This window comes from Lissotriton helveticus, chromosome 7 (genome assembly GCF_964261635.1).
Source record: "Lissotriton helveticus chromosome 7, aLisHel1.1, whole genome shotgun sequence".
Taxonomy (NCBI): Eukaryota; Metazoa; Chordata; class Amphibia; order Caudata; family Salamandridae; genus Lissotriton; species Lissotriton helveticus.
The window spans coordinates 1,409,584,248-1,409,604,112 of NC_136068.1; the positions used below are offsets into that span (position 1 = coordinate 1,409,584,248).

At 48.7% G+C, this 19,865-nt stretch overlaps 1 protein-coding gene across 1 annotated transcript in view; it reads right to left on the reverse strand.

The window, feature by feature from the left end:
* The window catches only part of DNAH9 (dynein axonemal heavy chain 9), a 1,695,107-nt gene that overhangs the window by 1,060,409 nt on the left and 614,833 nt on the right, over window positions 1–19,865 (reverse strand). Inside the window, exon 28 of the mRNA XM_078654721.1 lies at window positions 7,127–7,231. Within this exon, the coding sequence (XP_078510847.1) occupies window positions 7,127–7,231 (105 nt within the window). The remainder of the gene's footprint in view (window positions 1–7,126; window positions 7,232–19,865) is intronic.

Consider the following 19,865-nt stretch of genomic DNA (forward strand, 5'->3'; position numbering starts at 1 on the left):
AATTCGAGGACTGGTCTTGTCTTTGCTGATAAGGCTGGCGGTACTGTTGCGTACCTGATCCATACGATGAGTACCGTTGCTGCTGGTAAGAACCTCTGTATGTGGTACTCTTGCCTCTGGAACTTCTGAAAGGAGCTTAACGGTACTGAAGAGTACCCAGAGACCGAGCTGTTTTGGTGTCCTTTTTAATATCCTGGAGTGTGTCATCTATAAACTTTCCAAACAGTGCCTCTCCATAGAAAGGAAGATTCAGGAACTTATTCTGGATTTCAGGTCTAAACCAAGTCGCCTTAAGCTAATGAACGAAAGGCTGTTGTGGCGATGTCCATGCCACAGTCTATAATTTCCATTGACGTTGCTTTCCCCTCTTGTAAAATGTTCTTCGCCTCTGTTTTGGATTCTGGAGGAAGTTGGTCCAGATGTGGCGAAACGTCACACCATAGTTGGCGATCGTGTCCTGCCCAATATTGCCAAGGCATTTGCGGCCCACACCAAAAGACTAGCCATTGGAGAGAACCTCTTCCCAGCGTTGTCTAACCTCCTGCCTTCTTTATCTGGAGGAGTTGTCAAAGGAGCTGAAGGGTTGCGTGACTTCCTCTGTGCCGCTTGAGAAATGACCGAATCTGGTTTTGGGTGTCCCGTCAAAGACGCTGGACAATCCTCCGGTGCTTTGTATTTCTTGTGGAGGTGCGTTAGTACAGGGACCACCGTCGCTGGATCTTTCATCGCTTTAAGGCCTTCCTCCCCAACATGTTGGACAATAAGGATAGATCTAGTGGTCTTTTTATAAGGCACTTTAAAGTCATATAAAAAACATTCGGTGGCAACAGAAGGCATTGGTAGCTTGAATCTGCTAGCTGCTCTCTCCATCAGCTTATGGAACCCCCCTATATCCACTGGCGGGGAGTCCATCGGATCCGGACATGGTGAAGCTGGGTCTAGGATGACATACTCGTCCCATTCTACATCTTGATCAGGTCTGCCATCTAAGTTTTGGTCCTCATCCGAGGAATCATCATGAGTGTCCAGTGGTATCGAAGGTACCTGTGGAACTGGTGTCTGCGGCTGAGATATCACCTGAGACGGCAATTCTGTAGAAACCATTGCAGGGGGCGAAGGGACAGGCAGGGCTTGCGTAGTCGGAACAGCAGCAGGCTGCGAACATCTAGATTTGTAATCCTGCAGCATGTTGTGGAGATCCTGCAAGTGAGAAGATGGTACGGAGACCATGTTTTGCCTCGAATACTGTTGTGGTTGGGCAGAATGATAATTCCCTCATTCCTGCCGGTATTCCCCTTCGGAATCCATCTACTGGCATTTAACCAGAAGCTGAGATGGACGGTTTGCATATCCATATGAGTCCTGATCATCATCGTCTGAATCGTCATCATCCTCCTCTAACAGCAGAGCTGGAGGCAAGGGGGTAACTCTCCTAGGAGACGTCATGTCAGGTGTAATCCGCCTCATGGAAATAGTGATTCTTTCCGTCGACAACAGAATCGTCGACGATCCCGTCGACGATGGAGTTGCATGTGATAATACTGCCGTCGTCGTCGAAAGAGTAGACTTCGTCGACGAACGAACAATCGACAACGAGATGGGCGTCGTCGACGCCATCAACAACTAGACCGTTGATGCTCCTGCTGTCGTCGTTGTCAATGTTGTCGTCGTCGAAGCCCTCGACGCCGATACTGTCATTGTCACCACCGTCGACGAACTCCTCGTCGTCGCTGCCTTCATCGACATCTTCGTCGACGTCCCTGCCATCGTCGACATCTTCGTCGACGTCGCTGACACTGTCGTTGACGACTCCGTCATCGTCGACGATCCCGTCGCGCCGATTGTACCGTGGACGAGCCCGTCGACGGTACCATTTTAAGCTTAGGCTTCAGCGTCTTCGCCGACGAAGCCTTTATCTGCGTCGACGACGACTTGGAACTTCTGTCAGACTTCCCAGAAGACTGAGAAGAAGGTCTTTTGAAGGCTGGATCAGTCTTCTTCCCAGGAGAAGGTGTAGATGGTCCTTCCCTCTCCTTTTCACCATGGTGAGACGATTCGACCGGACCCTGGCTCTCAGACTCTCTGGGGGTCTTTTTTGAGGCCTTAAATGGACGTTCCATAGAAGGTGAAGGGGAAATCCTAACCCTTTTGAATGACCTTCTTGTAGATGAGGCTGAAGAAGAGTCTTCACTGTCACTGGAGACTGTGTCCTTTCTGGACTTCAACGTCTGGAGCCAGGTAAGAATCCTACCCTCACGATCCCGGAGGGTCTTGGTAGAAAAGGTGCGGCAAATCTTGCAGTCCGCAGCCTTATGATGAAGATTGAGGCAATATATACAATCTTTATGCTTATCCTCAACAAACAATCTTTTCTTGCCACAGGTGGAACATGGCTTGAAAAGGGCCTTCTTCTTCTCCTTGTCAGACATTCTGGAAGGGACAGCCAACAATCCTGAAGAGAAATCCAGAAGAAAACTTCTGAAAGAGTAGAGATTGAGCAGAGCTCAAAGGAGATTCCCTAAGCACGGCGTGCGGTAGAAAATCTGAGGCTCTGAGGTTCCTTCTGGAGGTTTCTATGGGGTGAGGCTCTTCTGATTGGCTGATGCTTAGTTTGGTCTCTTTTACAAAAAGAAGTGGATATGCTACAAAAGGGAATGAGGCCTAGGCCTTTTTCTTTCTCTTTTGTACCTACTGCTGTGTTATTTTGTTACCGAGACTCCCATTCCGACAACGGTGAATGATACAAAAGCATGGGAATCTATGAAAGTTCCAATACTGGGGCAAGGAAGAGTTACCAAGGGGAGTCCCGAATCTTGCCAAACCCTGATGTATGCGAGTTGGATACCCAGAGCTTGAATGCTCACTAGAGGACCGAGGAAGTCAATTTCCATTTGTGTGAGTCCTGGTGGTCTAAGGTCTGAGTCTACATGCACTTTTCCATCCTCACAAGACAACAGTCAACAAACGATCATGCGGTGTACACTGATGTCCACAACTGAGTGGCTTGTGCACATGGATGGATGTGGCTGTGGTGGCATTTAGGTACCACTAGTGAACTCTTGAGATTGCTTGTTCATCACCATGCCCCCATTTTAAACTGCAGTTTATGGCCTTTCTCCAAGGTGCAATACAGGCTTCTACTTTTTTCTGTTTCATGATATGCTCAGTGTTGTTTTTATTACCATTTGGGGTCCCCATCCTTCATGTTGTCCTTCTTCGTCATATTTAATGTAAACTTAGTTTTAATTTATTTTAGGATAAATTGATAGTTATAGTCTTAGACAATTTGAAAATTTTATATGGCATGTGTTTTTGTTGCCATCATTTGATTGTGCTTCTCATGAGTACCGGTGCACAGAAGCCTGCTACACTCATTTATTACCAAGGGCTTGTAGTTTTTAGTCCACCATGTGCCTCTTTATTCCACTACCAGAAACCCACCTCCCGAATTTCACTCTTGAAGGATCCTGTTTTCTACTATTGAGTAATTTTTTCCATCTTTCTCTTCTTTTTTCTTCCTACTTTTTGAGTTTTCCCTCATTTGTTGTCTGGAAATGTCTGATGCAGTAAAATAAGTGCAGGTCCCCAAAAATGAGTGCCAGTGGCCCCCACCGGCAAACACCAGCTCAAATTAAGCACTGTAATTAATTTGTTCTTTTTGGGTGTCAATTATAGTTGTGGTATATGTGTCAATGTCTTATATAGCGTTTATCATTTTACTTCCATCATTAAAAGCAGCAGGCAAAAAGACATTAAGGGCTTGATTATGATTTTGGTGGTGTGGTGCCGGATCCACCCCGCTGCCGCACCGCCACAGCCGTGGTCGGGCCGCACACCAGATTAGGAGTTTCCTCCTGTCTGGCAGGCTTGATTTTGGAGTTCCCACAGCTGTGCCTCTAAAAATAGGAAATACAGTGGGAACGTCAAAAACAGTTCCTGCACAGCACAGACTGGAAAGTCCATGTCGTGCAGCAGCTGTGGTGCATGCACACAGGGGAGCACATGTTGTGCCCCCTTGCATGCACCCGAGGGTACAGAAACACAAGGGGGCCTTGTAGGTCCCCCTTTGTCTCCTCTCGGCCAGGTTTTTCATGGAGGAGGACCCGCTATTAAAACCATGAGGGAGAGTAAACTCCTAATATGTTTGGAGGCACTGTGCCAGTCATGCCAAGCATATTGATGCCCCCTGAATGCCGCAATATAGCCAGGGAATGGAGGTTCCCTGGCGGTTCCGGTGGGACAATATCAGTCCAACTGCCCTAATCGTAATAGAACAGGCGGGTGATGCCCACCACCGCACCTCCATGAGTCTAGCGGTCCTTGGATCCCCAGACTTGTAATTAAGCCCTTACTTTGTTTCCTTGCTCACAATAATATTATACAGTTTCTAGATTCAGTATTCATAAAATCACCGTGACAAGAGATTGCAATCGAATAAGACATTTACTTTTTAGGAGTTAATGTGTGGATTTCAAAGAAAACATTTTGTCTGATTCCCCACAAAGCCAATGAAAAAACAATAACGAATAAGACACTAAACATATTGAGCGCTAATTTGTTATATTTTAATTCATGGTGTTATTGGAATTTCTGTTTTTTAAAGCTACCATGCAGGAAATCTCGCTCTTTGTCATGGTTGTCACGAGAAGGCGGCACTCCCATTCACTCCAAACACATACACAGACACTTCCTACACTAGCCCCTTTAGTATATTCACGTGTGAACGGAGTATGAGTGCAGAATAATGGCATACCTGCTTACTACCTCGGGGGTAGACTACAACACCCAGATGCCACCATTCCTGACTATCGGGAAGACCTGTGCTGGGGAGGAGCCTGAGTATTTAAACTACTCCTTTCGAGTGGGCCGGTGCTTGTCAAACTGCCAAGACACTGTTCAATCAAGTGTTGCTTAATTAGTACCTTCCTGGCAAATTTGGACTTCGTTTTTTCACGGGAGAGTAGCCTGAAGATTTCCTGGCTGCACGCTCTCTCATCTTCCGCCTTCAGCGTGTGCGGCTCCTAGAGCCCAGTTGCTCTGTGTTCAGTTTGCGTTTTCCTGAAAACTTCTACTTCTGCCCGCCTTTCCCTGATGCCGGCATCTGGGTCAAAACGATACGTCTATCGCTACCAGGTGGACGGAGTGGACCTAGACAAAGACCACGCGTTCACCTGCAAGAAGTGCTGCAGTGCTGAATGCGCTTCTTCAACACCGCACTTGTCGAGCTTGCACACACGGAGTGCTGCAGTGTGAGCAAGTGCATTTTTATTTATCGTATACTATTGACACATTTTGCCTTCCCGGAGTATTGTGGTGCAACTCTATCCTCAGCCCTATATTCATCCCGTTAGCAAGCATGGAACGCTGCGATGCTGAAGGCTTACCGTTTATCAAGGGGGCCGTTATTTCAGAGAAGCATTGAGGGACAGTAACTGGAATTAAACAAGCGGCATTGGCTCCTTCAGCCACTTTCTCCTGTGGAGTAACAGGAGGAGCAGGAATACTACACTGAAAATTGACAGCCCAGTCGTGCCTGTTCTATGTTATAGCTTGCTCATCCCTTAGCTGTGTCACAACCTTTCCTCTGGAGTAGGTTACTCCTTATTTGCCTGCTGGTTGCCTGATTTGATTTGATTTAGTGTGATACCATTTCTGCTGCTATCCCTTCCCTCCAAGGCTCAGTGGAGTGGAATACATCTGAGGTACGAGTATCGGTACATGCAAATTATGTATACTGCTTACGCATAGGCTTATTGCATGTTAATACACGCTTCTGATTTCTCTCTCTCTCTAACACAGGGTCTCCTACTACAAGGTGTACTTCGTAGTAAGAAATAAGGACCAGAAAGGCCTTCTCGTGGCGATCCATGATGGTTTATTGTTTTATCCATTTCCCCTTTATCTCTGTGGACAGTCTTGCAGGGGAGTTATTGTCTCATCCTTTTGTGAGTCGCCGCAGGGGGAGTGGGGACAACTATCATTGCCCCTGCTGGTTTTGTTCACGAAGGTTAGTGGCTTGTGTTGTCTGCTAACCTGCCAATCTTTCATTATAAGCCATTCTTGCCAGGGGTGGGCAAGAAGGTCTACTAATACTTAACAATTGTAACAAAATAAGTGACAGGGTCCTCGTCAGGATCTCATACCGCAAAATAAAACCTAACATTGAAAAGTTAGTCGCCAAGATGCAGCACCAACCTTTCCATTAAAATGTTGTGATTTTTGCAAATTTCTTTTAATATAAAATCTTCGATTTATGAGTTTTTCTTCGGTGTGCACTTCTTTGTGTATTTAGTTTGCGGCTGACTGTGTAAAGTTGTGAAATTTAAATGGTACAAATTGCTTGGGGGTCCACAGCTTCCAGTAGTGACTCAATGGGGGTCCTCATGAGTCAAAAGTTTGGGAACCACTGCTTTAGATAACATTGGAATGTCTTAGATAACTAGATCATTTATGTTGTTTTTCTCTGGCAGGAGCTCAGATAGGAGAAAGGTAGTCATTAAATTACATGGATTTTTAGGCCTGGCTTGACAGTGCAACTGTCAACTGACCTTTTAAGCTATTCTACAGTTCTCTGCTTCCACACAAATAAATGTCTATCCCCATGCTATTTAGCTGTAGCTTGATATTACCGTATACATTCAATTAAAGCCAGACCTATTGGTTTTACAATTGTTCATTTTGCTTTCATCTACATAAATGTGGCCCTGGTATTAACATTTTGATGGCACGTTCTTCTTTTAAAGTTTTTCTAGGGAACAGGCAGGGGAGCACCACACCCCAACGGACAAGGATGGGACAAAAGGGGGTGGACAACCAAACTTTGTTCTTGTGTGAACATAAGAAGCACCACTTGGTTGTTCAAAAATGAGACATTAGATGGGCTGATACCAGCACAAATGGACAGACCTGGGAGACAGTGTCTAAAGCCAGCAGGCAACAGTATGCAATAGAGTGTGTCTGCTTTTGTGCCTCGTTTGTGCTTTCTATGTGGCCCCCCTGTAAAAATGAGGATGGCCTACACTTCTATGTTTACAATCTTAAGAGTCGCCCATCATGAATTTCCTTTATAACGCTTATGAAGCACTGGATGTCACTGGCATTCTTTGACTGGCATGCTGGCACTTACCTGCACGGCTACTACCGACAGCACTTCCACAGAGATCCGGTTGAACTCATCGAAGCAGCCCCAGGCGCCAGTCTGCGACAGCCCTTTGTATATGTTCCCACAAGACTGAAACAGGATCATGAAAACCACATTAAATCAACACAAAATTATCTAAGCAGCTGTCAACAGCTATTTTAGAGAATCAGAACATTTTCGATTAAATATGGGAACTTCACAAGTGTATGCTAATGAAAGCAGAAATAAAAGAGAAACAAAGTCCACAGGAATTCACAATGGCAGCAAATGAAAAACGTACAGAGTTTGCTTGTGTTTTACAGCCTTGTTATAATGGTTCCCAGATACACTGTAAGGACATAAACTCAACAAACTGAGGAGCACAGCGGCAACCATGTCCAGGTGTTGTGCTGGGATAAAATGTTCAACTGAATCAAATTCTGCCAAAAGACCAAAGACAGTCAACAAAGAATGACACCGTGAAGTGCGAAGCCACTGATAGCATACAAAACAACCTTCTGACTAAATGGTAGGAGTAATGCTGATGTCTCACTGGCACAGTCCAGGAGTGCCCATTAAAAGAAATGACAAAACAAGTACCACCAACTCAGTCAAATTTCTAGGCCTGGTAGGTTTCAAAAACATGCCAGGCCTAGAAATTTGACTGAATGAATTACTATGGATCAGTTAAAATCTATATGAAACAGTCACAAAACAAGTTACATTTGTTTATGAAATATAATAAATATAAACAATTAACCCTCTAATTCAAAAACTCCATAATTATTTAAATTAATTCACAACAAAAGATAATAAAAATGGGAGACTAATTCTTCACAAACCGAACACTAAGATGATAAATCCTAATAAAACAAAGTTTCAGTAAGATGTAACAATTTATATATGTACTGGACATGTAACAATGTATCTACGTACTGGACCACTTAAATAAGCATCTGAAAGAGTCTATTAGTTATGTATTCCTTACCTTAGAATTACCCCCAGACGTCAGACTGGATCCGGATTTTTTGTTTCCATAGCAGTACACTTGAGTGTCGGTAGGTGGTGTCAGATGACTCCGCATCCGTCGTCGGCGTCGTGAACGCCGGGATAACGTTGCGGTATCTACTTGTACGCCGCCCCAGCGCTTTGAAGTTAGTTCTTTCTTTTTACGTGCCAGCCAGCGCAGATCTGGAGAGAGCATTACCCTAGTCACTGTTTGGCTAAATGTTTTTTCCACATTTTGTCAACTTCTTGTCAAGTCGTTTGACTCCTTGTGCACAGGGGTGTCACATCATTGGACCAGCTTCAGGCCTTGTGGTTCCTGCCACAAGCTGATGTCAGTGACGGACCCACACCTAGTGTGCCTCTGGTGTCTGGAGCGTGACCACGACCCAAAGTCGTGCTCCGACTGTCGGGCCATGGCCCGAAGTCTTTACGGTTGCTGTCCCAAAAGCTTCTGGATGGCCGGCAGTTAGCTTCACGTCGCTCGAGGTCCCGGTTGAGAGGGAGGTCATGGGACCGGTTGTGCAGCCATTACCACCACTCCTTGTTGAAGACTTCGTCTTCGGGTAAGTCGAAGCACAAGAAGAAGGCGCAGAAGCACCGTCGCTCTCCACCTTCTCTCCGTCCATCCTCAGACGAGACGTAGGATGAGGATGGTCGTCGTCCTTCAGCATCATCCGCGGAGCCTGCTGGGTCGGCTCTGATTTCCCCCCTTCCCGGAAGACGGAGCGACCACTGCCCAACTTTGTACATTTTACGAAGCTCTCCACTCCATATTTGGGCAGCCCAACTCTGCCGGCACGCCTTCGGGCCCCGAGGACTCGGTTGGGGGTTCTTCAGCCCTGGCGCTACAGCTCCCCCAAGGATCCAGGCCTGGATCCGGATCAGCGCTGGTCCAGCTGACGACACCTCCTCCAGCACCGAATCCATTGACTACACCGCTGCTGCTTCAGACGCTGGTCGGGTCCCCAGCCGGCATCGATTTTGTGCCAATTTTCTATCCTGGCGCTCCCTAGCATCCTGAGTGGTAGCCGTAAGAGGGTGAGGAGGACTGGGAGGGGTCTGCTGACCCTCTTGCAGACCAACTCGAAGATCTGGACTAGAGAGGAGTTGGGTGATGCCAGTGGTCTGGATGTCTCCCCTGACCTTGGCATGCTTTCTCCCCCTACCGTGGTTATGGAGGAGGGAGCCTCCTACGCTGTGGTGTTGTGTAGGGCGGCTGAGGCCTTGGGCCTTGAGCTTCCTATGGTGGCAGTCAGGACTAACCTCCTGACTGAGGTGCATCAGCCGGCAGCAGCCTCTTCGCAGCCCCTACTGCCATTCAATGAGGCCCTCATGGACGTCCTTCCGGGCACTTGGTCCAAGCCCAGCACAGGGGCTCCTGTGGATAGGATGATTGCCCGGCGCCACCGCCCAGCTCCGGGCAACCCCATTTTCCTCTCCCAACATCCTACCCCTGAGAGCTTGGTAGTCCAAGCCTCTACTTCCAAAGGCTTGTTCCCTACTGCTCCCCCAGATAGGGAATCCAAGAGGCTGGAACACCTTAGAAAGAAGATGTTTTCTTCCACCAGCTTAGAACTGCAGCTGGTGAACATTGCATGTCTCTTGGGCTGTTACACCCACTCCATGTGGGATACGGTTAAGCAGATGCTGGCACAGTGAACGGAGGAGGCCCAGCGCGCACACTCTCCCATGCAGTTGGCGAAGGGAGACAAGCAGCAAAGTTTCCCATTCGCTGTGGGCTGCAGACCGCCGACTCGCTAAGCAGGACTATTTCAACTTCAGTAGCCCTGAGACGCTACACCTGGCTGAAATCCATTGGCTTCTTGAGTGATGTCCAATCTACACTTTTGGACATGCCCTTTGATGGCCGTCGCTTGTTTGGTGATAAGGCAGACCACGCGCTTGCAAGGATTCTAGGGCTACGGCCAGGTCCTTGGGCCTCGTGACTACATCTTGCCTCATGCAGTCTGAGGCAGTCTGCCATGTGCCCCTTTCGTGTCTACTCAGACTCTGCGCTACCGGGAACGTGGGACAGGTCAGTCCACCAGTGCTCCCTCTGCAGCAGCCTCCAAACTCTCCTAGTCCAACCTTTCAGGGCCACCAGTTGCCAGTGGGCAGCAGGATCTGCCATCACCTCCCCCGCTGGCAAACCATCATGTCGGACAGGTGGGTTATGCAGAAAGCCCGAAGGGTCCACTCCATCCCCTTCAAGATTACCCCTCCATCCATGCCACCACAATTCCATTGCATATCAAAGATCACTTGGCCCTTCTCCGCCAGGAAGTTATGGCTCTATTGGCCAAGTGAGCTATCAAGCAAGTTCTTACCTCAGAAGTAGGTTGTGGCTGTTATTCCCACATCTTTCTGGTGCAGAAGAAGGACGTCCTATTTTGGATCTCAGGAATGGCAACAGGGTCTATCTGCCCTCAACCCTGGAGACCGGATGGTGGCGTTGAACTTGCAGGATGCTTATTTTCACATGCGCGTCCTGCCTGCCCACTTGCGCCACCTATGGTTCACGGTATGCCACAAGTATTTTCAGCTTACTGTACTCCCTTTTGGCCTTACCAGCACCCTCCGGTGTTCATGCAAAGTGATGGCGGTGTTATCGCTGCTCATCTGCGCAGATCAGGGGTTCCAGTCTTCCCCTATCTTGACGACTGGCTGTTGAAGGTGGTCTTGCCCCAGGATGTTGTCTTCCACCTCCAGACTATGGCAGACCTTCTGCATTTGCTGGGGTTCACTATCAATGTGCTGAAGTCCCACCTAAATCCCTCTCAGAAGCTCCTCTTCATCAGAGAGGTTTGGATACAGCGCAGTTTCGGGCTTATCGTCCTGAACAGCGAGTCTGGATATTCGAGCTATGAACCCGATGTTTCAGCCTCTGTCCCGGGTTTCGGTGAGAATTACCCTGAGGCTATTGGACCTCATGGCCTCCTGCATCCTGCTGGTAGATCATGCCAGGTGCCACAGGCGGGCTCTGCAGTGGGACCTGAAGTCAGCATCAGAGGATTCTGCAGTGGTGGCTAACGAACCAGTATTCGGTCGACCGCAGATCCCTTTCCCTTACCCAACCAAAGTTCATTATGGTGACAGATGCGTCACTCCTGGGATGGGATGGCCACATGAGGGAGGCAGAGATCAGAGGCCTCTGGTGGAGTCCGAGCTCCACATCAACCTTCAGGAGCTCCGGGCGATCTGTCTTGCACTGAAAGCATTCCTTCCTTCTGTCAAGGGAAGAGTAGTGCAGGTGTTCATGGACAACACCACCGCCTTATGATACTGCAACAAATAGGGCGGGCTGGGGTCGCGGACCCTATGTCAAGAGGGCCTTCGCCTCTGGAGATGGCTGGAACTTCAGGGCATGTGCCTGATGGTTCAATACCTGGCAGGTTTATTGAACGCCAAAGACAAACTCAGCCGTCGGTGCATGCTGGATCACGAATGGCGTCTTCACTCGGAGGTGGTGCAAAGTCTCTTTCAGTGGCGGGGTGAGCCTCGGTTAGATCTGTTCACCACCGAAGAGAAAGCGCAATGTCAGCAATTCTGCCCGTTGGAATTTCCAGGGCGGTATTCGCTCGTCGAGAGCGGAGTTGGGGTCTTCTATGCACCTTTCAGCCTATACCACTTCTACCCGAAGTGCTGAAGAAGATCAAGCGCGACCAGGCCCAAGTCATTCTTTTAGCTCCGGTTTGGGCATGAAGACTCTGGTATCCGGGCTCTTGTACATGGCCATCGATCCTCCGATCAGACTGCCTCTTCAGGAGGATCTTCTGTTGCAGCAGAAGGGGACGGTCCTCAACCTGTACCTGTCCATCCTCCACCTCCTGTGGAGACTGAGCGGCAACAGTTGACAGCTTTTGACCTTCCTCCCGAAGTCTGTAATGTCATTTTGGTAGCCAGGCGTCCCTCCACTAAAATGGTATACTCCTGCAGATGGAACACATTTGTGGAGTGGTGCACAGCAAAGGCTGTGGATCACCTTTCTGCCCCTCTTTCAGAGGTTCTCCTCTTTCTTCTTTATTTGGCCCAGCAGGGGTCTTCTCTGGATACCCTTAAAGGCTATCTTTCGGCTGTTCGGCCTTCCTTCGCGTTCCAGATCAGCCTTCTCTTTTCAAGTCCCCTATTGTAAATAGGTTTCTAAAGGGCATTACTCAACTCTTTCCTCCTATTCCTTTTGTAATGCCCCAGTGGGACTTGAATCTAGTTCTGACTTACTGATGTGTGCTCCCTTAGAGCGCTTACATAATTGCCCTCTCAGACTTTTAACTCTGAAAACTGCCTTTCTGATTGCCATCATCTCTGCTCGCAGGGTGAGTGAGCTTCAGGCACTTTCTTCTAAGCCTCCTTTCCTTGCTGTTCATATGGACAAGGTTGTTCTTAGAACTTGGCCTTCTTTTCTCCCCAAAGTGGTTACTGCTTTCCATATAGGACAGACCATCACTTTGCCCACCTTTTTCCTGCCCCCGCATTATTCTAACGAGGAAGAAAGACTCGACCGCCTGGATCCAAACCGTGCGATATCCTTTTATTTGGATCTTACAAAGCAAATCCGGGTGGACGATCAACTCCTTGTTGGCTAAGTATGCACCAAAAAAAGTCAGGCCATGCAGAAATGGACCATCTCTAGGTGGGTTGTTCTTTGCATCCAAATATGCTATTCCTTGGCAAAGAAGGAACCTCCCGTAGGATTGCGCGCCCATTCCACCACGGCGACGGCAGCCACTACTGCTTTGGGAAGCAGGTTCCCACTCAATGACATCTGCCAGGCAGCCACGTGGGCATCGCCGCACATGTTCACTAGACATTATTGCCTGGATACTCAAGTCAGGAGAGATGGCTTCTTTGGCCGTTTGGTTCTCCAGGAATTCCCGGTGTGAACTTGGTTGCCAGACCCACCTCCAGGGCTGATATGGCTGGGGTACCTATGCTAAAGTAAGGAATCCATAACGCATTGTTTATTTCAGATGAACAAGTTACTTACCTTTGGTAACGATATATCTGTAAGAAACATATATTAGTTATGGATTCCCTACCGCCCACCCATCCTCCCCGTTCTGCAAACTGACTACCAGCGTAAGGGACTCCCTTTCATGGCCCTAGTTTTATGCACCAGTGGTCAGTGTCTTGCATGGCTCTGCACTTCTGGCGTGGAATGTCGTGTAAAGAACTGACATCAGTGCGCAAGGGCGGCGTCTACGTAGATACTGGGACGTCATCCTGGCTATCTTGACGAGGGACGCAGAGTCAACCGACGTAACCCATCGAAGTGCAAGGGTACTGCTATGAAAAAATGTCTCCAGATCCAGTCTGATGCCTGCGGGTAATTCTAAGGTAGGGATCCATAACTAATATATGTCTCTTACAGATATATAGTTACCGAAGGTAAGTAACTTGTTCTGCAGGTCCAATTTAAGGGGAAACACACACATCAGCAGGTCAGAGGCTGCTTAAACACACCACTGCTTCAGGCCTGTGTTAAGGTATATACAATCAGATACAGACTACTTCATTGTTAGCTTCATTCTCACCCATGCCCCAGAATATTAGAGAATGGCCCTTAACAAATTTGGTGAGATTTCCCAAGCAGGTGATATGCCCTCAAGGAAAGTATCCTCCATACCATTAACGGTCAGCCTATAATGGATGACACAGGTGTATAGAGGCTTCTTGGGGGTCTGGACTGATTGGTGCAACAATTGTGAGACTGCCAATACATTATCAATTGTTTATTTTATTTATTTTATTTTATTTATTTGAGAGGTTTTATATAGCGCTGGCTGGACCCAGGAGTATCAGAGCGCTTTACAAGGTGTTTCCATTCAGGTACAGTGTGTATAAGCACAGACAATGGAATAATAAAAGAGTAAGTCCACATAGGATACATGACATCTAGATAAAAAAGTAAAAACAATTGCTAGACACTATGAGTAATACAAAATAGCGGTCACAGTTTGGGGGGAAGCCTCACTTAAGTATACAAAAAAACATGCAAGAGAACTGAGGGTCATGAGGAGGGGAGGTAAGGTGATCAGATAGAAGGAAAGGTAGTTGGCCAGGCAGGTGGTCACCAGTCATATGCGGAGCAGCTAGGTGGGGTGATGCAGAGGGGCGAGGCTACCAGGGAGGGATTAGAAACCCCAGTATTTATTAAGGAGGAGTTTGAGTTCTTTATTGAAGCTAAGGTAGGACTGGTTACAGCGGAGGTCTTTTGGGAGGGCATTCCAAATAAGTGGGGCATTGCCTGAAAAGGAGCGTGACTGAGTGGAATTATTTTTCTGAAGGGGGGGGATAAGTAGGAGGGTGTTGGAGCTTCTCAGTGATCGCGTGCAGCCTGCTTTGGTCAGTTTGTTGGAGAGGTATGTCGGTGTGTTTTGATGGAGGATTTTGTGCGTAATGTAGGCGGTTTTATATGTGGATCTACCTTTAATGGGGAGCCATTTAAGGGATTTAAGGGCGGGAGAGATGTGGTCAAATCGTTTGCAGTCCGTGATAAGCCTAGCCGCGAGGTGGAGCACAGATTTCAGAGGTGCCAGGTGGGTTTTGGGAATTCCGGTGAGGATGGCATTGCCGTAATCAATGCGCGATAGAGCAAGCGATTGGACTGCCAGTTTAAAGTCATCAATTGGGATGAAGGGCTTAATTTTCTTAAGGTTACGGAGGGTAAAGAGGGCTCCTTTGGCAGAGTTGTTGATGAGTACGTTGAGAGTTAGGCGGTTGTCAAGGGAGATGCCCAAGGATTTGACTGAGGTGGCTAGGGACAAGGAGCAGTTGAGGGCGTTAAGGTCTGTGATCCACTTTTGAATGGGAAGCTGGTTGTTTTTTGGGGAGAAAAAAATAATTTCAGGTTTTTTTGGGTTAAGTTTGAGATGGTTCGAGTGGAACCAGGCTTGAATTTTGATGAGGGTGTTGTTGAGGTGGAGGATGTCAGCATGGGTTTTTATCTTATGGTAGAGTTGTGTATCGTCAGCGTAGAGGTGATAGTTAATCCCTGCTTGTTTGAGAATGTGGGTGAGAGGTTCCATGAAGAGGTTAAAGAGAGAGGGAGATAGTATGGATCCTTGTGGAACTCCTAGAGAGATGGGGAGGGGTTCGAAAGGCAATTGTGGATTTTAATTTGCTGAGCGAGGTGCTGCAGGTATGAGACAAACCAATTATGAGTCATGCCATTAAGGCCGAATCGTTCTTTAAGGACTTTGAGAAGAACAGAGTGGTTAATGGTATCGAACGCTGCAGAGAGATCGAGGAGGATCAGTAGGCTAGATTTGCCATTGTCGAGTGAGTGGTGAATGTCATCTATAATGTTAAGCATGGCGGTTTCGGTGCTGCAGCCTTTCCTGAAGCCTGATTGAAGGGGGTCAAGTAAGTTAAAAAGTTCGATGTGTCTGTCAAGCTGAAGAAGGACAAATTTTTCAAGGGCTTTCGAGAGGAGGGGCAAATTGGAGATAGGACGGAGGTTGTTGAGGTTATTAGGGTCAGCCGTAGGGTTTTTAAGAATGGGGGTGATTTGTCCCAGTTGAAGGGAGGTGGGGACACAGCCGGTGGCTAGGGAGGTGTTAATGATCGAGGTCCAGGCAGGTGTGATGATATTTATTTATTTATTTATTTAATGAGTTTTATATAGCGCTGGCTAGACCGATAGGTATCAGATCGCTTTACATTAGTTTACACAATGTTACAGAAAAATATAACAATTTCACATTGCATCAAAAATAAGCAACACATTGAGAGAGGAAAGAAAGGTGAGACAAATAGAGCGGAGGGGGGAAGGGGGAAGTGTGAAGGGGGAGGATGAGGGAAAAGACGGCAGGAGAGACGAGAGGAAGTTTGCCCAAAGACCGACTGGGTAGGTGACGTTCGAGCAGGGAATCCACAGGACGTCTCCCCATAGCTAAACAAGGTAGCTCCATCGGGCATCAGTCAAATAGCTAGGTCTCAACTGACGAGGGAAAGTTCACAGAAGAAAGTCCAGTGGATAAACAGGGTGGGAACTATGAGCCAGGATGGGTGAGGGGAGAGGTCAATAGCAGGAAAGGAGAAGAGTGGAGAGGAGAAGGGTAAGGTGAAGGAGGAGGAGGGAGAACACGTCAGGAGAGACGCAGGAGAGTTTGCCCAAAGTCCATAGCCCATCTCCCCTTTAGCTCGCGAGGTAGCTCCACCGGGCATCAGTCAAAATGGTTAGGTCTCAGCTGTCGAGGGAAAGTTCTCAGAGTTAAATGTCATGGTGGGTGAGCAGGAACAAGGTCGGAGGAGGGCTGATGAAGATCAGGAAGATGACCAATGATTTTGGACCAGGAGAGATAGAGCATCGAGGAGGGTCTCACGGAGGCGGCTATCTTGAGGTCAGGCATGGGGGGACTCGCACAAAAAGAGGTGCCGAGGGCCTCGGTTCGTAAATCGGCCAGTCAGGTGCTGGGCGAGGCAATGAGTAACGGTTGCATCGTGAAGATCTTCACAGATAGCCGGGAGCATCAATAAGGATGGCAGGCAACAGGCCTCGTGGGCTCGCGGTCTCAGGACATACCAGGCACTGAGGAGAGGCACAGCCTCGGGATACTCGGGGAAATCAGTGTGCAACAACAAAAATTGAACGGTGCAACAGAAAAGCACAGAGCCCCTTGAGGCTCCCCAAGTACAGGTCACTCAGTGGGCCGGCAAGTACCGGGATGGGCGGGCCCCCAGCAGGCCAATATGTCCGAAATTAGCTCTCGAGCAGAACGGGCGCTGATGAGAGAGGGAGTCCACAAAATGGCGATGGGGGCCAAATGGCCGACAGTGCTGTGATCATTCGGCTGGACATCCCGAGGCAGAGGGGGAAGGTGTTGCCGAGCGCAGACTCCCAGGCAAGACCTCAGGCCGCAGACGGACCTCTTCGCCGGCGATGTTGGTAAAGAATGGTGGAGCTACCGCAACCCAGCTGGTAGCAGGGGGCCCCTACCCAGTAATCCTGTTAGAGGCCGGAGCGGGCAAAAGAGCCGGAAACAGCAGGCATTGTTATCAAGAGGCTCACAGCAGTGGATGTGCACAACTTCCACAGCCGATCGGTCCCAGGATCAGCCTCGCAGCGTCGGGGATCAGACTTCAGCGGCAGGACGGGGGGTCGACGGCAGCCATGCAGGACTCCTCACCAGCCAATTCCGTTGAGAACAAGGGAGCCACTGCGCCGGCAGCCAGGGACCCCGAACAGGTCATCAGGCAGGCGTACGAGCGGATACAGGGGGCGACTACGATGAGGGAATCGCACAAATGGATGTTCATCTTCCGCAGCAGAGAGGTCCTGGTCAAGGGGTCAACGCAGAAGCTCCTGGCATCGAGGGCGGGCCGCAGTGGCGATTGATAAGTCAGGTGAGTCGATCAAGAGGTCTGTTTCAGGGGAGGTTTCCAGAGCGGTGAGCAGTCGGTCCTCAACCGGAAGGTTTGGGGCCAATTGGAGCGGTTTTAATGGGGATAAACTACCCGAAGGTAATCCCCAAACCAGGAGCTGTTACGGGAGGCTCCTACTCGGTGGCCATCTTGAGTTCAAGGTTGTTGATATGTTTGAGGTTTTGGACGAGTTTAGAAGGGAGGGGGTCTTTAGTGTGGGAGGAGGGTTTAAGTTTTGCAATGATGTTAATGACATCTCTTTCAGTGACTGGCTGGAAATTATGCCAAGCGACGTTATTTTTAGGGCAAGTGTTGGGGGGATTAGAATCTTGGAGGGTGGAGGGAAAGGAGGGGGGAGTGAGATCAGTATAATGGAGGGTCGTGGAGGGGCGGGGGGAGTGGGAAGGAAGCAGGTGCGTTAGGGGGGATGTGTAGTATGGAGGTAGGGGTCAGAGTCGGCAGGAAGGATTGCTCTATTTTCGCAATTTTTTCAGAGAAAAAGAGGGCTATTTCTTCGCATCTGGTCGTTGAGGCCATAAGTACAGGTGGAGCGGCTGAGGTTTGATTGCGAACAATGTTGAACAGCTCTCTATGTCTGTTTTTGGCTTGGTCAAGTTGTGTTCTGAAAAAGGATGCTTTTTGTTTAAAGATGTGTTTTTTGTAAGAGGATCTTGCAAGTCTGAGGCGAGCTAGGTGCAAGGGGGAAGGGAGCAGACTCCATGTTCTTTCCGTCTGTCTCAGTGAGCGTCTTTCATTGTTAAGCTCTGTATTAAACCATGATTTTGAAGGAACGGTTCTTTGGTTTTTGAGCTTAAGCGGGGCCAGGAGGTCTAGGGTTTCGACAACTGCTTTGTTGTAGTGTTCTGTAAGCTCATTTGCGTTAAGTGAGGGTGGGATGGCGAGAAGTTGGAAATGGAGTTTGGATTCCAGTACATCCGGGGGGATATTATTCAAATTTCTGGTCAGTTTAGAGGGTTTAGTGGTTTTCGTGGGCGGGGGAGTGGCAGAGACCGCTATAGAGAACAGTATGAGATGGTGGTCGGACCAGTCGATGGGAACAATGTTGGATAGGAGGGCTAGATCTTTGCTAGTAATTATGGCATCTAGGATAGCTCCTTTGGAAGGGGTCGGGGAGTGACAGTGTTGCTCTAGGTCATTGATCTCGAGAAGGTTGGAAAGGAGGGTGATAGAGGGATCGTTGGGCTCATTCCAGTGAAGGTTAAGGTCTCCCAGGAAAATGTTGAGGGAATTGGAAAGTGAGGATTGTGTAAGAATGTTGGATAGCTCATCAACGAAGGGATGAGTATTGCCGGGAGGGTTATATATGTTGTGAAGGCAAATGGGATGGGATCCGTGAATTTTGAGTTCAGCTTCAAGGTATTCAAGGGTGGAGTAAATAGTATTAGTGACAAGGGAAATTTGTAGTTCCTCTTTAAAGATGATGGCAATACCACCGCCAATTTAGATGGGCCGGTCTTTCCTGAGAATAGAATAGCCCGGAGGGGCTAGGAGGTCCAGGATGCTTGTCGAGTGGTCTTTGAGCCAGGTTTCAGTTAGGAACGCAATGTCGATGGATTCACTAAGGATAGTTTCTGATATTTCAGTGGCATGTCGCACAGCGGACCGACAATTAACAAGCATGCAGTGAAGAGGTTTCAGGGGAGTTTTGGGGAGTGGAAGGGAGTGGATGGCTGTGAGTTGGGGAGGAGGCCTAGGTGAGCAAGGAGAGCGGGGAGTTCGGCTAGTCCCCAGTATGACAGGGATGCTGGAGGTCGGGGGAGGCTGGATATTAGTGGGTGAGCGGTGAGGGTAGGATTTGCAGAGGTCGATGATCTCCATGGTGGAGAGGGGGCAGGAGGTGCGGAGAGGTCTGTGTGTGCGGCAGTGTAGAGGAGTCGTGCAAAACGGTTTGGGGGTAGCGGGATTCATATCTCTAGTACGAGCGCAGTTTAACCGATGTGGGAGGGCTCTGTTTTTGAGGGAATAGAAATTAGATGAGCGAGATCTCTGGTGAGAGTGGCAAGATCGTGTTCAATGTTCCGAAGAGAGTTAGATATAAGACTAAGGTGGGATATTGGAGAAGGGGAGGGAGCGGCACAGGATGAGCGATGTTCGTCATAGGGGGTGGTTTGCTGTTGGGAGGGAGGGTGGGGTTCCTAGAAAGGGAGATGGGAGGACTGTGGTAGTAGGGCAAGAGGAGGGGCATGGAGGGGGAAGCTGGGTATGTGGTCATCGAGATTGAGGAAGGAGGAAATTGAGGGGCAGGAGTGTTCCGAAGAACGGTGAGGGATGGGTCGGGAGGGGGGAGCCATGATAATCAAAGGGAGAGAGGATGGGTCTAGGGGGGGGTGGGTGAAGGGGTGGTTCTGGAATA